Source organism: Hemicordylus capensis, chromosome 1 (genome assembly GCF_027244095.1).
Source record: "Hemicordylus capensis ecotype Gifberg chromosome 1, rHemCap1.1.pri, whole genome shotgun sequence".
NCBI classification, from domain to species: Eukaryota; Metazoa; Chordata; class Lepidosauria; order Squamata; family Cordylidae; genus Hemicordylus; species Hemicordylus capensis.
In genome coordinates this window covers 76,123,945-76,139,950 of record NC_069657.1, presented here as the reverse complement: position 1 = coordinate 76,139,950, position 16,006 = coordinate 76,123,945, and the positions used below count along the sequence as shown (strand labels likewise).

At 42.9% G+C, this 16,006-nt stretch overlaps 1 protein-coding gene across 8 annotated transcripts in view; it reads right to left on the bottom strand.

Annotated features, from left to right (window-relative positions):
• The window catches only part of DPF3 (double PHD fingers 3), a 273,036-nt gene that overhangs the window by 135,030 nt on the left and 122,000 nt on the right, over positions 1-16,006 (bottom strand). For 7 of the 8 annotated variants that reach the window (XR_008310482.1, XR_008310479.1, XM_053266047.1 and 4 more), the window contains exon 2: positions 7,331-7,491. Coding sequence is in view for 6 of the 8 variants with exons in the window: in XM_053266004.1 (XP_053121979.1) it covers positions 7,331-7,491 (161 nt within the window). In the remaining 2 variants the exon portion in view is untranslated. Of the gene's footprint in view, positions 1-7,330; positions 7,492-8,484; positions 8,611-16,006 lie in introns of those variants that run through there. The other variant, XM_053266027.1, reaches the window with a different exon arrangement.

The following is a 16,006-nucleotide window of genomic DNA, read 5'->3' as shown; positions in this document are numbered from 1 at the left end:
ACACAGCTTTCTCTGTGGCTGCCCCAAGGCTTTGGAATATGCTCCCTGCTGAAATAAGAGCATCTTCTTCTCTGTTTGTTTTCAGGAAGACCCTCAAGACTTTCCTGTTCTCACAAGCTTTTAATTATAATAATTTTAATAATTTGTTATATTGTTTTTATTGTGTTTTATGTATTTTAACCTGTGATTTTTTGATGTTGGGATTTGTACACCGCCTAGAGATTTACATCAGGTGGTATAAATAAAATAAATAATAAATTAAGAGAGCTGGTCTTGTGGTAGCAATCATGAATTGTCCTCTTTGCCAGGTAGGGTCTTTGCTAAGTAGGGTCTGAAAAGAAGACTATATATGAACACTGTATGATATTCCTCTTAGGGGATGGTGCCACACTGGGAAGTGTATCTGCATGCTTGCATGCAGAAGGTTCCAAGTTCCCTCCCTGGGATCCGAGATAGGGCTGGGAGAGACTCCTGCCTGTAACTTTGGAAAAGCCACTGCTAGTCTGTGTAGACCAGAGATTCTCAACATTGGGTCCCCAGATGTTATTGGACTTCAGCTCCCATAATCCCCAACCAAAGGCCACTGGGGTTGGGGATCATGGGTGTTGAAGTCCAATAACATCTGGGGACCCAACATTGAGAACCCCTGGTGTAGTCAGTACTGAACTAGATGGACCAATGGTCTGACTTGGCATAAGGCAGCTTTCTATGTTTCTACAGGGAGGCAGAAATGCAAGCAAACATTCCTGCAGGGCATGTTTCAGGTCAACCTGTATGTGTGAGCTCAGGGTGTTTTGCATCAGCACCCTTTGAAACCTTTTTGAATTGCCCCTTATGATCCTTTACTTTCCCAGAATTATTGTTTGCAAGCTAACTCTCCACCCATGCTGACTCCCTTGTAAGGATTGTAAGTGATAATTTGGCTCAACATTCTTTTTAAAACATTTGTTAACTTTAGCCTAGAAAAAGTTTCTGAATGGCTATGAATGAAAGGAAATTAGTTTTTAGAGGGAGCTTATAAATTCTAGGCAGAGTGGAAACCAACAGCTGATTCATCACCATGAAGCTTCCCACTTGATTAGCTCAAAGTGACATATGAAGTGGAATGAAATGGGCAAAATGCATTGCGGAGCTTCTCCTTCCACCTGTGCTCTCTTTTCCTGGGTTGTGAGATCAGCAGTACTTCTCACTGCAAACCTGTGGAGTTAGTCCTATAAAGTGCAGCTGAAGTCTGAAATAAGGCACACATTACGTGCTTTGGTTATGTCATTCTAGAACAAGAGGACATTCCATTTATTTATTTTTTAGCAGAGAGCATGTCCTCAGTACAAGACATTTGGGGCAATCTCCTTCTCACTTCTGAAAGTGCCATTTGCAGCCTTGCACCAAGAGAGTTCCATTCTTCAACATTATCAATCAATGAAGAATTAGGTCGCTTAAACTAAGAGTGGCATCTTCGTCGTGGAGATGCCAACAGGAGGCAGGAGTTCCTTGATCAGAACAGGATCTGGCAACTGAAAAGCACTGATCCAGAGGAGAATAATGGCATTATGAAAATCAGCCACAGTACATGTTCAAGTGGGGTGCAAAACACTTGCCAGCCCACTTGGGGCAAGTAGCAATTGCCCTGTTTAATTTAAACAGATGAAAGATGCTATAGGGAGTGTGGGGGGGGGCAGACTTTTTGTTTCGTCTGTCTAGCTGGGTACCTCTGCACACACTTTCTAAGAAATGGGGAAAGGGAACACGCCTCAGTCACCCACCCTTCTTCCTACCAGGCATAGCATTTTTGAACTCAAAAAGCTGATTGTGCAGATAACCTCTAGCAGCTAGAGTAGAAAGAGGCACAACAGGGATGGAATATGCCCTACATAAAAATCCACTTTTCCTTTCCTAATTGACGAGGCTGTGCGCTAACAAGCAGTGCTACCACAATCTTATTCATCTGAGAGGGATACTTCCTATCACCCAACTGAACTTCAAAAGCAGAATCTACTGAATTGGGAACAGAAAAAGGATGTGTTGACACTAGGCACTGTAATCTAATTTTCCAGGAAAGGGGGATGCTCTTTTTCTACTAACACTATATAGATGTGAAAGACAAGGTTGGGGGGGGGGGGGAACAGTGATTTCTGATTACTCCAAGAATCTGCCCAGTTCTGTTTACACTACCTTGGGCACTGCCTATATGAGGCTACATGTAGTTTTTGCCTTCTTTTGTTCTCCTGCATTGCCTCGCATTTCAGTGCCTTATAGGGAAACCACAGAAGGTTCTAACTATTTGATTATAAAGGAAATAGCAGGACCCGCAATGAGTTATGTTGTTTATCTCATTAGTGTAGAACAGTCATAACTCAGAGTGGAGTGAAAGGTGGGTGGTGGTGGGGGGGGGGGAAGAGCAAAAAGGAGTTATGTGCAGTATTGTGTGAAATTAACCCTGAACTGTTTGTCATGAGATACAACCTTTATTCAGAGAACTGCGCAAAGGGAAACAGAGGAGCAGTTCTTTTCTATTCTAAAAACTCAAAACCAAGTGAAAGTTGGTTCTGGTTTGTACAACAGGTTGGGAAGTAGCAGGGATGGGTAATGAATAAACAGCAAATAGCTGCACATACAAAAGCTAAAGAGCAGAATGAATGAATGGGGGGAAATTGAACTCATTGAGTTCAATGCTATTAAAATATTCCTATATAGCCGTTGAAGAAAACCTAACTTAAAACCAATTGTTCAGGAAAATATACAGTCCTTCTGGAACTGTGTCACTTCCAAATGTAGGTGGTAGTGGTGGGTCGCAGATAAATATGCTAGTAACTTGGCACATTGGGGAGAAGAGTAGGTTAAAACTCTTATCCTAGCTACCTCTTATCTCCTGCCAGATTTCTATGGTGGTTTTTTAATAACTTACTCAACCATGATTCAAACTATCTCCACTTTGAAGTGGTACAGTCCCAATAGGCCTGTATCACATACATCTTTTGAATATGTAGATCAGCCCTTATGCCATAGCCATGAAGGACAACTAGCTATGTCCTTTATGAAGAGTTAGAAAGGATCCCTGAATGAAACTGTAAAATCAGAGGGGTTGCACACACATCATGTGCCATGGATGCAGTTCTTTCTACACCGCAGTTCTTTCTGCACTGCAGGGTTCAGCTAGACTGGTTTCTCAAAACCGTTGTTCATGTGGCTAACAGCAGGACCGCTGTGGACTGTGCTGTCAGCATTGTTAACTTCCATAGGAGTATTTCAAAGGAAACAAGGGCTAACAACCAGAGCGGTATTCCAGAGAAGCATCAGGAGCTGAGTCCTTGAAAGGAGAGACTCCTCTTAACTCACTCAGCCAAAGTCTTCCTACGTAGCAGAGTGTGCACTGCAGGGAGAGGAGGAGCTGATCTCTCCTGCCTCCATAAGTGTTCTTTGCCTTCCAGGAATATGTGCCTGAGGGTTACATGACCAACAAGGATATATTTCTAGACGGCAAAAAGCCCTTATGGAAGCAGGGGAGGTCAGCAAAAATTGCTCCCTGCCCCCCGTGTGCATTCTGCTACTCAGGAAAAATCTGGCCTCGGTTCCTTGAAAACTGCTGTACATGTCAGCTAAGAGCCTGACTTTTCCAGGTGCCCTTCCTGCACTTCTGGTTGAGTGACACAGTACCCCAAACTGTGAGTGCACACAGTCAACCTGCAGACTGTTTGCCTAGAGAACAACATGATAGATACAGGAGGTGATGCAATCATGTTTAAGTTTCTCAGTTTTATAAGTAATGCAGGAAGGAAAAAAGCACATCTCTCTCTGCCACTTATTCATCCTCCTCGGTATTCCTATGACAACAGAAAATTCACTTACACCCCTTGTACAAACAACTCCATGCTTGAATTACAGGGGGGCAAGGGGGAGCCCAACTCACCTAACTTTTTGCGATGAACCCATCACCAACTATGTTTAGAAGACTACAAAAGTGGTCAAATTTCGATAAAATTGGAGGCAGTCATGAGATGAGGCTTATAGATTTACCTAAGAAACCCTCTACCTTTTCCACTCTGATTTGATCACTAACACACATGGAACAGAGTAGATCATGGCTGCAGCCCTGTGACACCTGAGCATACAACATACATAACAGGACTGCTGCCATGTTTCATCAGGGAATGGGACAAGTCAAGATTTGCCTAACCTAATGGCAAAAGATCTAGTTGCCTCGGCACCACTCCTACATATATGTGGCACCACTCCTACATACCTCACTCCATATAAACTCATCTACTAAACACTATGATGGGTATGAGGCCACTTATTTATCACTTGAGCCATGCACTTCTCCTAGAATATGACTGGAGATCATGAAAACATAAGATCAGCCCTGCTGGATCAGGTCCATGGCCTATCTAGTCCAGCATCCTTTTTCACACAGCAGCATATCAGATGCCTCTGGGAAGCCCACAGGCAAGAGGTGAGGGCATGCCCTCTCTCTTGCTGTTCCTCCCCTATAACTGGTATTCAGAGGCATATTGCCTCTGAGGCTGCAGGTAGCCTATAGCCACCAAAACTAGTAGCCATTGATAGACCTGCCCTCCATGAAATTGTCCAAGCCCCTCTTAAAGCCACTCAAGCTAGTGACCATCACCACATCCAGTGGCAGAGAATTACATAGTTTAATTATGCACTGTGTGAAAAGTACTTCCTTTTGTCGGTCCTAAATTTCCTGTCCATCAGTTTCATAGGATGACCCCTGGTTCTACTGTTGTGAGAGAGGGAGAGAAATTTCTCTCTGTCCACTCTCTCTACTCTATGAATAATTTTACACACTTCTATCATGTCTCTATGTAGACCCATCATCTAAGGGTCCAACCACCTCTTTGACAGGTTTTCTGTTTCAGATATATTTAAAGTTTATCCCACTTGACACTTTTAGTTATATGCTCCCCAAACTCTCTCTTTGCATCCCTTATTGTCTCCTTACATTTCTTTTGCCAGAGTTTATGTTCCTTTCTGTTATCTTCATTTGGGCAGGACTTCCCTTTTCTGAAGGAAGTCTCCTTCCCTTTTATAGCTTTCCTGACTTTGTTAGCCATGCTGGTGTCCTCCTGAACTTGGTGGTACCTTTCCTCCTTCATGGTATGCATTCCAACTGAGCTTCTATTATTGTGGTTTTGAATATGTTCCATGCTTTCTGGAGTGATGTGACCCTCCTGACTTTCCCTTTCAGCTTCCTTTTTACCAGTCCCCTCATTTCTGAGAATTTTCCTCTTCTGAAGTCCAACGCACCTGTGTTGGAATTCCTTGGCTATGTTCCACTTGCATATAAGCTGAAATGGATCACACTATGGTCACTGTTCCCCATTGGTTCTACAACTCTGGCATCTTGCACCAGGTCCTGGGCACCCCTCAGGACTAAATCTAAGGTTGCCTTCTCTCTCATTGGTTCCACAGCCATTTGTTATAAGGCACAATCATTTAGCATGTCTAGAAATTTGGCCTCTCTGTCAAAACCATAATTATAAAATGATATATTCTGAGTTCAAAGAGATAAAAATAGAAGGGTCAAATCTACAAGAAGAAACAACCCACTTAGGGGAGAACAAACGTATGGACAAAAGGATCACCGTTAGATAATTTTGCCAACAAAATGAAACTAACAAAAGCAGCATAGTAAATGCCTCAGCATAATAAATCCCACTGTTCTTCAGAATGCAGCTATTAGTCCTATAACAAGCAGCTATATTCTTCTTCCTCATATGTCACACACACACACACACACACACACACACACACACACACACACACACACGGCACTAGCTGTCCTTCACCACTTGGCATGCACTGCAGGAAAATGTCAAATCACCACTCCATCCCACACCATAAGTGGCTACATTTCAGTGATGGGTGTGCAAAGAAATTGCTCTGTCTTCCTTTCATTAACAGAAGGTCTCCAATGTCTGATTTGGGCCCAGAATGACCAAGACCTTGGGAATCAAGTGAAAAGCTTATTGTTTTGCTTTGGCCTTGCATCAATATAATAAACCCCAAATACCCATGATCTGTAAAGCAAGGTAGATATCATTTCTACTCCATAAGTAAGTATAGAGGAAAATGGTTACTGGTACTGTATTTTCGAACACTTGATTAGATTGCCTATATCACCAGCATCCTCAGGACAGCTTAATTAAGCATTTTGGATCAATGAACTGACTGGGTGGTAGAAGGCGGGTGGCAATAGCTTCATCAGCCAATCACTATATTGTTAAATGAATAGATATTGAACATGTCAGATATTGAATAGCCAAGATATTGAACACGTCAGAATATAAAATTGGTTAATGTGAAGGATTCACTTCTGCCCCTACCATCACAACATCCGTCTCTTAGGTTCAAACTACACATAACTTGAACTTTCATACTTCTTTCCTTGTTATTATTAATTGATGATGATGATGATGATGATGATGATGATGATGATGATGATATTTATTTTCCCATCCAAAGCAGCTTGGGCAGGCTGTGAGTTTGAGTGAAGGAGGTGCACATGCCAAGAGGTTGCTTGCCCCTTTTCCTTTTGGTACTTTTCTAGCCCAAAAGGCACTGGTGAAGATGCCTTTTCACCAGTGGGATGGGGAGATATGACAAACCAGTACTTCCCCTGTGTATTTTCCTCTGTGGATGAAAAAGCAGCTTGGAGAGGATAATTTTTTGAATTGAAAAAGGACTGGAGGGGGGTGGGAGAGTTAAATAGCTTCACCCTGCCCATCTCTCTCTGCCACTCAATCTGCCCAGTTTTGGGGGGTATGGAGAAGTAAATCATAGAATTCTACATAACAGTAGTTTGAATCTTACATTACTGTTGTAAATTCATTGAGATAAAATAGGTATGTTGAGAATAAGGTGCTCCCAGTCTCTTTCTACAATAGGTATAGTTATGTCACTTTAAGACTGCAAGCGCATCATTAATGCATATTTGCTTCTGAGAAATAAGGTTCTTTATTCTCAAGAGTATCTATAACAATGTAAGAATGCCTTTCCCTCTCAACTCTATTTAAGAACACTTCTCATTCTCTTGGGTAGTGGCTCTCCATTGCACTTCTGTGATTGAGATCAATAGAAATAAAGGAGCTGAGATGATGCAGCATTAGGGAACAAACATGTCAAGTAATCATCTCTATTGACAAAGAGTGAGGGGGTGGAGAAATAATTAGGGCCGACTCTTCTGTAGTTATCAAAGGGAATCCCTTTCAGGCCAGCCATTTTAGACAGATTCTCCTGTGTGCTCAAAAGCTTCAAATTCCTAGTGACTGAATTCCACGAGTTTAGCACACAATTTATTAGCAACTTATACCTGGTCCCCGATGCCTCTTTTCCATCCAAATATAACAATTATTCTGAGCTACACCAGTCTGCGAGTCAAGGAAAGGAAGACGGACACTACGTTCAGCACATAGCCGGGAGTTGTAGCTGCGGCAGTGCTCTATGGCTTCTTTGTAGAACTGGTCCCCAAGTCTGCCAAGGAGAAAGAAAAAGCAGAGCATAAAGGAACAGCATTATGTTCTCCAGCACTGAGACACATCAAAGAAGGGAAGGGACATATAATAATAAGGCTAGATAAAGATCACTGAAAATCTATGTGCATAACTTAATGAAGAATTAAAGCCTCAGTCCTGTCGTTATTTACATTTGTTTTAACACTATAAAACGAGTCAGTATTAATAGCATTGCCTATGTAGAATCCAATTTACATCACTCTCCAACATTTGTAAAGCCACCTCAAAAACCTAGGTGCTATGCATGTGGGAAACTTTGAAGAGAGAAATTTCTTCTAAGGCATGTAGGTAGGCAAATTTTCACAACTTGTAACAGGAAAAAAGAGTTTAAAGAACACTATGATTCATGAACGCATTAGTCTTCTTACAACTTTCACCTGCCATGACATTATGCAATTTAGCAGAAAAATAAATACTTGTTATAGTACTATTGGTTTCACTGAAACAGGCATCAAATGCCAAGCAAAAAGCATGTAATTTGTACTAACAGTAGCAAAGGCTGCAATCCTAACCATGTCCTCTTCAAAGAAAGATCCAGTGAAAACAACAGGACTTCCTTCTAAGCAAACACAGTATGAGTATGATCCAACCGCATTTCACCCTTTACTGCAATTGTTCCCCAGGGCCAGAGATTACAGCATAATAACCCAGCCTCATGCCCCAGCAGAATTAAGGCAGGTGTATTCTTACTGATGGATAGAAGGAATAGGATGATTTGTAATAAGGCTGGCTTGGCATCCTTGTCAATTTCAAATTGGGCCAAGAATCCTTGTTAGTGCAGTGATGATCTTTGTCTTCATCAAAAAAAAAAAAAAATGAGGAGTGCATCACATTTCAATAAAAACAAAACATGGAGAAAAACATGGACCTAAAAGAGCCACAGAAAACAACTTTAGGAGGACTGAGTTGAGTTGATTCATTACATAAAAGGGACAAGCATAATATACTATACCAGGAGATGCTAGAGAGAAGCCAGCCAGCAGACACCCCCACTACAGCTGTCCTCAGCAGCAGGGGAAACTAAACACTCAAGTGGTTAGTTGGCTCTCCCTCCCTTTCCTTGCTCACCAGAGCCTGGTCCAGCCAAGCTTAGAGAAAGGGGTACCATATCCTGGTTGCTAAGCAACCACTGGAATACACATACACACCCTAGTGGAATACATACACATACCACAGCCCAAGAAAACTGTAAGATCTGGGTGGCCAGATGGAGGGAAGAACTGTCAAATGAGAGAAAATACTCCACTAGGGAGCGAAAAGGAGATGATCATATAGGGAAGTCAGGTTTAAGGAGAAGAATGCTGACTGAGGGACGTACAGAGAGTTTGTGAGATCCCTTGATGCACCAAGCTTGACCTGTGCAATGGAGGTTGTTTCACTACATTTCCCCATTGGTCAGCCACACAACATCATCTGGCACTATTGTCAGAAAGGTCATAGTTGGGAAAGGCATTGACACAAGAAAAGGACAGCGAGAGAGAGAGAGAGAGAGAGAGAGAGAGAGAGAGAGCGAGAGAGCGAGCGAGCGAGCCTTGCTTTCCATTTCTCATTCTTGGCAAAATTAAGTTCACCACCTTTTTCGTGGATTATGAAGGATTCCTTCAATGGCTGCACAATGGTTAAGAAAATTCAACTGCTGCTGCAGCTTTTCCTGACATTGAAGTAAAATGGTGAGCAAGATTCGTATCATGAGAGTTAAAATAACTTGGCAAAGAGGCACCTTTTAACATGGTGATTCTCTTTATTTAGCAGGGGGAGAGTAATCCACCCCCAGCACAGTACCTCTAGTGTCTGTTGGTGGTGTCTGTCTTATGTTTCTTTTTAGACTGTGAGCCCTTTGGGGACAGGGATCCATCTTCTTTATTTATTGTTCCTCTGTGTAAAGCACCCTGAGCCATTTTTGGAAGGGCGGTATAGAAATCAAACAAACAAACCTATACTGTCTGCCACACAGTTGTTAACTGCATGAGTGTCTTTCCAGGAAAAAGGGTGGAAACCTTATGCTAATTTTCTAGAGAAATTTCCAGGCGTCTGTGAGGTATGGGAATGCTGGTCCTGCAACTAGTACCAGCGGAGTCATTTCCCTGTGGGACTGCAGAGGCAGAGATCTCTATGGCACCAGGAAGGGAAGAGAATTGCTATAGATATACAATCTGTGTAAGGAGATGCCAGTCTATTGAGAAAACTCTTTACACAGAGATCCCAGAGCAACTGTCTAGGCCCCTGTTTTCAATTAGAATGGGAGGGAGAGAAGCAAAAAAACTAAACTGAAGCCTGACTAGGAAGAAATGAAGCTTATTAAAAGCGATAATTAAAGCTGGGTAGCAGGCACACTTGTTTAATCAAAACTCACTAACAAGGAGACTGAAATTGACCAATGATTTAAGTTTTTCTCAACAGCTCTTGCATGTCAACAGCATCATCTCACATTTCTGTCACTGTTAAGATGTGGATGCACAGTAAAGCTCAGGACTTAATAGGACAAAGAGAGCATGCTGAATGAAAACAAGCTATCACCCGCTGCTCAAGTTCCCTGTGCACCAAGCATTCCTCCCAACGATGAAATATGAGTAGTGCCCATCATTTTATATTAACAGAAACCATGAAATGATAAACTACAGCAACCTGAGTTAAGAGTAGCCACTAGAGACAGCTTTAGTTGGAAAACTAAAAATAAAAGATTTCTTAAACATTAAATATTTTCATTAAACTGGCTAAGTCAAGGATTGCTTCAAATAAAAAATGTGCGTTTTGCTGTGGGAAGAAAAGTCATATAAAAGGGTACAGCAGCTATTACCAACAACTGAAAAGCTGATGTGGGCCAGAAAATAGGAAGGGCATAAAATAAGCATTTTTTAACCAAAGCAGTTTAAAAAAAATAAAATCACATGCTTACTTAATCTGATGTTGAAGAAATATAGGCAAATAATATTGATTTAACCGGAATGAAGTTTGGTTTTGTTTGTTTTTAACAGAAACTGGGCTCTACCTAATAAAAATCTTCCTACATCACATTCAGCTTTGTCCCCGTTATGATCATTTGTTCGCTTCTGACAGAAGCTGACCTTGAAGAGCTTTTCCACACAGTGGTTTATTCCATACCTTTTCAAGCTCCCACCTTACTTAGCTCTCTTGCAGGCTCCAGATGCCTGCGCTGGATTCTGAAGAAACTCCTCAACTGAAGAAACTCCTTGAGTTTCGGCACCCCAGCCAGATGCAAAGCACCACCCTTGGTGCTATTTTTGCAGCCCCACCTGCTGATCAGAGCTTCTTTTCCCATCTCTTTTCATGACTACTTTAAAGTGACCATGAAAAGAGATGGGAAGGTAAGCATTGTCTGGCAGGTGACACTCCAAAAATAGCATGAGGAAGATGTTCCATATATGGCTGGAGTACAAAAACTGGCAAGGAGGGATGAGGAGTTTCTTCAAAATCCAACACAAGTGCCTGGACTCTGAAGCCTGCGGGAGAGCCCATCACAAAGCAAGGCAAGATCTTGAAAAAGTACAGAATAAACCATTGTGTGGAAAAGCCTTGACAACCCCATTACTTGATTATTTATTTATTTATTTCATTTATAGGCCACCCCATCCAAAGGCTCTGGGTGGTGCACAACAAGTTTAAAAAGACATAAAAACAAATACCATTTAAAATGCACTGCTTAAAGCAATATTAAAACAATTTTAAAACATTTCAAAACAAATTAAAATACTTGGAAGGCCAGGCCAAACAACTGCAGATATCTGCCGGGAGTGCATTTCATAGGCCAGGAACAGCTACAGAGAAGGCCCAGTTCCGAGTTGCCACCAGACGTACTGGTCATAACTGGAGATGGACCTCTTCAGATGACCTCAACATGAGATGGGGATCATACAGAAGGTGGTGTTCTCTAAGGTAGCCCGGTCCCAAGCCTTTCAGGGCTTTAAAGGTAATAACCCACACTTAGTATTTTGCCCAGAAACATATTGGCAGCCAGTGCAACAGTTTTAAGAAAGGCATAATATGGTATCTCCAGGTTATGCCAGAAACCAATCTAGCTGCCACATTTTGAACTAATTGAAGTTTCTGAACTATGTTCATGTAGTTCATCCCCACGTAGAGCGCATTGGAATAGCACCACTGTTTTGAGATCGTTCCCTTCAAGGAATCGATGTAGCTGTCAAAACAGCCGAAGTTGATGAAAAGTACTCCAAGCCATAGGCTCCACCTGAGATACCAGGGTGAGGCCTGGATCCAAGAGCATTCCCAAGCTGCATACCCGTTCCTTCTGAGGGAGTGTAACCCCATCCAGCACAGGAAGATTTAACTCATCCCTCAAATTCCGATCCCCCACAATGAGAGCCTCCGTCCTGCTTCGATTCAGATTCAATTTGTTATCCCTCATCCAGCCCATTACTGCCCATAGGCAGGCATTTAGGGAGTGAACGCAATTTCCTGATGGTGATAAGGAGAAATAGATTTGGGTGTCATCAACATACTGATAACACCCTGCACCAAATCTCCTGATGACCTCACTCAGTGGTTTCATATAGATGTTAAAAAGCATTGGTGACAGAATGGAGCTATGAGGGACTCCATATAATAGCTCCCATTTCGAAGAGCAACCATCACCAAACTCCACCATCTGGAATCTACCTGAGATATAGGAGCAGAACCACTGCAAAGCCATGCCTCCTATCACCAACTCCCCCAGGCGATCCAGAAGGATACCATGGTCAATGGTATCGAACGCCACCAAGAGATCCAAAAGAACCAGCAGAGTCACACTCCCTCTGTTGATTCCCTGGTAAAGGTCATCCCTCAGGCCGACCAAGGCCATCTCAACCCCACAGCCTGCTCTAAAGCCAGTTTGAAATGGGTGTAGATTATCAGTTTCCTCCAAAACTGCCTGGACCTGGTAAGCCACCACTCTCTCAATCAATATCGCCCAACCATAGGAGATTGGAGACCGGCCTATAACTGTCCATCACTGAGTGATCTAGGGAAGGCTTCTTAAGAAGTGGTCTAATCACTGCCTCCTTCAAACAAGGAGGCATCCTACCCTCCTCAGTGATAAGTTAATGATATTAACTAGGTCATCTCCAATAATTTCCCTGCTAAATAGAAGCAGCCAAGTCAGGCAAGGATCCAGAGAACAAGTGGTAGGCGCATTGCCCCAAGCAGCTTGTCTGCATCCTTGGGCATCACAGATTGAAACTGATCCAATCTAATACTGTAAGAGGGATTGCTGGACACCACCTTAATAGACTATGGAAAAACAATGGAGTCCAAGTCAGCCCGAATACAAGAGACTTTGTCTGCAAAGAACCTATTAAAAGCATCGCAGCAGAACAAGGTCTCCGGGGACTGCTTTGAAATGGAAGGAGTCTGAATCAAACTCCTCACAACCCAGGACAGCTCTGCCGAACACAAACCTACAGAAGCAATGCATGCAGACCAGAATTGGTTTTTTTGTCGCACGTACCGCTTCCGCATAAACCTTCAAATGGGCTCTATGCTGTGTCCTGTCAATTTTCAGCCAAGTTCTCCTCCACTTGAGTTCCATTTCATCATGGATAATTGATGATTATGGATAATTTTGATCTTATTCTGAACCAACCTGGCATTGCAGAGGAGCAAGGCTAGGTTCTGCAGGTAGTTGAAACTGCTCCCTGAGGCTAGAGAGCTGACAGGGCAGCTGGAAGTGGAAACAGTTACTAAATTACTAAGTATAAGCTGGTGCTATGCATGCGGCCGGCACGTTGCGCGCACCCCCATTGCTGCTGCTGGCGCACGTGCGTGACGTGTGCGGTGCATGCGCGCCGGCGGTGATAACAGGTGTGCGCACGCCGCGCTGGGTGCATGCATAGCACCAGCTTATACTTACTTCAGAACTTTGCAGCCAACGATGGGGGCAGGGGCGGCAGAGAGGAACCCTGCCGCCCCAAAAACGTTTGTTAAAAGACGAGCGCCGGAGGGGGAAGAGCGGCGGGAGGGGTAAGTACTACCCCCCGCCCTTAAAGTGACATTCCCCCCAGTGCCGGACCACGCCTCCGTGGTTCTGTGCACATCACTAGTCCGGGGCTGCAAAACAAACCTCCTTGGCTGGGTCAGGAATGTGCAGGCAGTAATGTCAATAAAGTCACAGACCTATGGTCTATGTTTTAAAATTTGTATTGATAAAGGAAATTTGGTACCTATTTAAAGGAGTACCACCTTTCAGTAAACAAAATATACCATAATTTCACACTTATTTGTTAGATTGCTACTATTTTTTCATGAGTTGTGCTCAGGGCAGTGAACAATAATCTGTGAGCAATGTTAAAATGCAGTTAAAAATATAAATAAAATAAGACCATAATTATACCAGAACTATATCAGAGACTAGTCTTGGGATGAAGTGTGTGGGATGCACTGTTTCACCTTGTGTGAAAAAGAAAGCTGGTAGATATACACCCAAACTGATTCCCAATTAAGTCAAAGTGGGGGTGGGGGGGAATACTTCCTCTAACTTTCTTTCTCTGTTTCTAAGTATGTTGAGTACTGTCTCTTACAATACACTTTTAAAATGAAGAGCACAGAATAACTAATCTCAGAGGAAGGTTTTTCTCCTTTAAAAACTGGCTGCCTCTCTCTAAGAAGTATTGCCTCACAGTTTTTGAATTCCTGTGCTCTATTATAGAGATTGAAGTGGGATAACTAGTCACACATTCCCAGAAATCCAAGGCTTCAAGGACAATTCTGCACATCTGTTGTGCATTAGCAGGATCCAACAGCAGATTGATGTGACAGGTCAGTGATCACCTAACTGACCTTGCAACACCTCACACTTTTTTGCAATGTTAGTGATGCCATCCAGGTGTATAGACACCACTAAGTGATGAGAATAAATACTACACTGCCACTACCCTCTATTAAATGGTGTTGCTAGAAAGATAGTATACACCAGGTACTCAAATGCAGAAAACAACTTGCTAGTATATAACAACATATAATTTCCCTACAATAAAATCTCTCATTAAGGGCAGCCATCATATGCTGTCATTCCTCATAACAGAACTCAGGAATAAGACAACAAAAACAGTGTAAAGGACAACTTCACTAAGAAGTTGCTTGGGGAGAGTTGTGTGCAGAAAAAGAAAGCAATTAATAGAGCTGCAAAGCATTCTTCTTGTTATACAAGTGTTTTATTTTGTAAATGTGCAACAGTCTACATGCGGCCTTAAAGCGAAACAGTGAATACAATTTATTTAGACCATTAACCAGAAATCACTTAAATGCTTGCTTGACCTTACATTGCTGCTAATTAGAATCTGAAGGGTGAAACTAGATCTGATGTCAAAGCCATCTATGTTACATCTTTCTGGCCACAAAACAGTGCAGAAGTTAAGACTAAATTAAGAGAGTTTGCAAGTGCATTGGCTAGACAGCAGTCTTGCATAAAAGCTAACTGTCTTTCTGACATGGTTCTAGAAAACTGCGTGCATCTCAGGTTACTATATTTTTCACACCTATTCTTCTTGCAAGATTCTCAAGTGGACTACATATTAGCATGTTGGTGTGAAACCACAGAAGACAATGATCCGTGAGAAGAGCTTCTGTCGGTCCGCAGATGATCAAAGAGCAGCCGTGGGGTGGCCAGATCAGCCGCCCACATGACTGCCGGCTCTGTCATGGAGCTGGTGGGGGCTGCAGGGATTGTGGGCCGCCAGATCCCTGGAAGTCTGGAAGATGGTGGGCCGCCAGACCCCACGCACCACGGCGACACACGAGCAAATAAACGAGGTTAACGGAATGTTCGCTCCATTAACTTCATTTAAGGAGAGGAGGAATTAGGCGGGCTAGCCACCACGGGAGCACCAGGCCCGCCTGCCTTAACCCGCTTCCGGGTGATCGCGGGAATAGCCACATAGTCTCAAATCTTTGTCACAAAGATAATGAGTGACCTTAAGCAAATCATAATCTTCCAGCTTTAGATACTTATCTGTAAAGCAGCAAAACAGCTGAAAAATATTTGCAATTCTAGTATCCGGCTGGGTTATGTGTTTTGTTCTTGTTTTTTAAATGTATTTGCATAATGCTGTCTATTGTTCAAAATACTTCACATGAATAACCTTCTTGTTATCCTTGTTATCTTGTTGTATTATTTCCTTACCCATATTGCAGCTGGGGCTCAGATAGGGTGGTTTGCCTAAGGCCACTTAGATAGTTCATGGCAGACACAAGATTTGAACCAGGGAAATGCCAATTCATGGCTCTTAGCCACTATGCTACACCACGACCAACCTTTTAAGGCAATAAGGCTCTCCACACGAGTAATATGGAGAGCCTAAGAGGATTCTGCAGGGAGCTCAACCTGGATGGCCGGATCAGCTGCCCACACAATTACCGGCTCCATCACGGAGGCAGTTGGGGTGGTAGGGATCGGGGGCCTCACAGCCCCTGGAAGTCCCAGAATGCCCCAGATAAGTGTGTGGGGCATTCTAGAGAGCCCC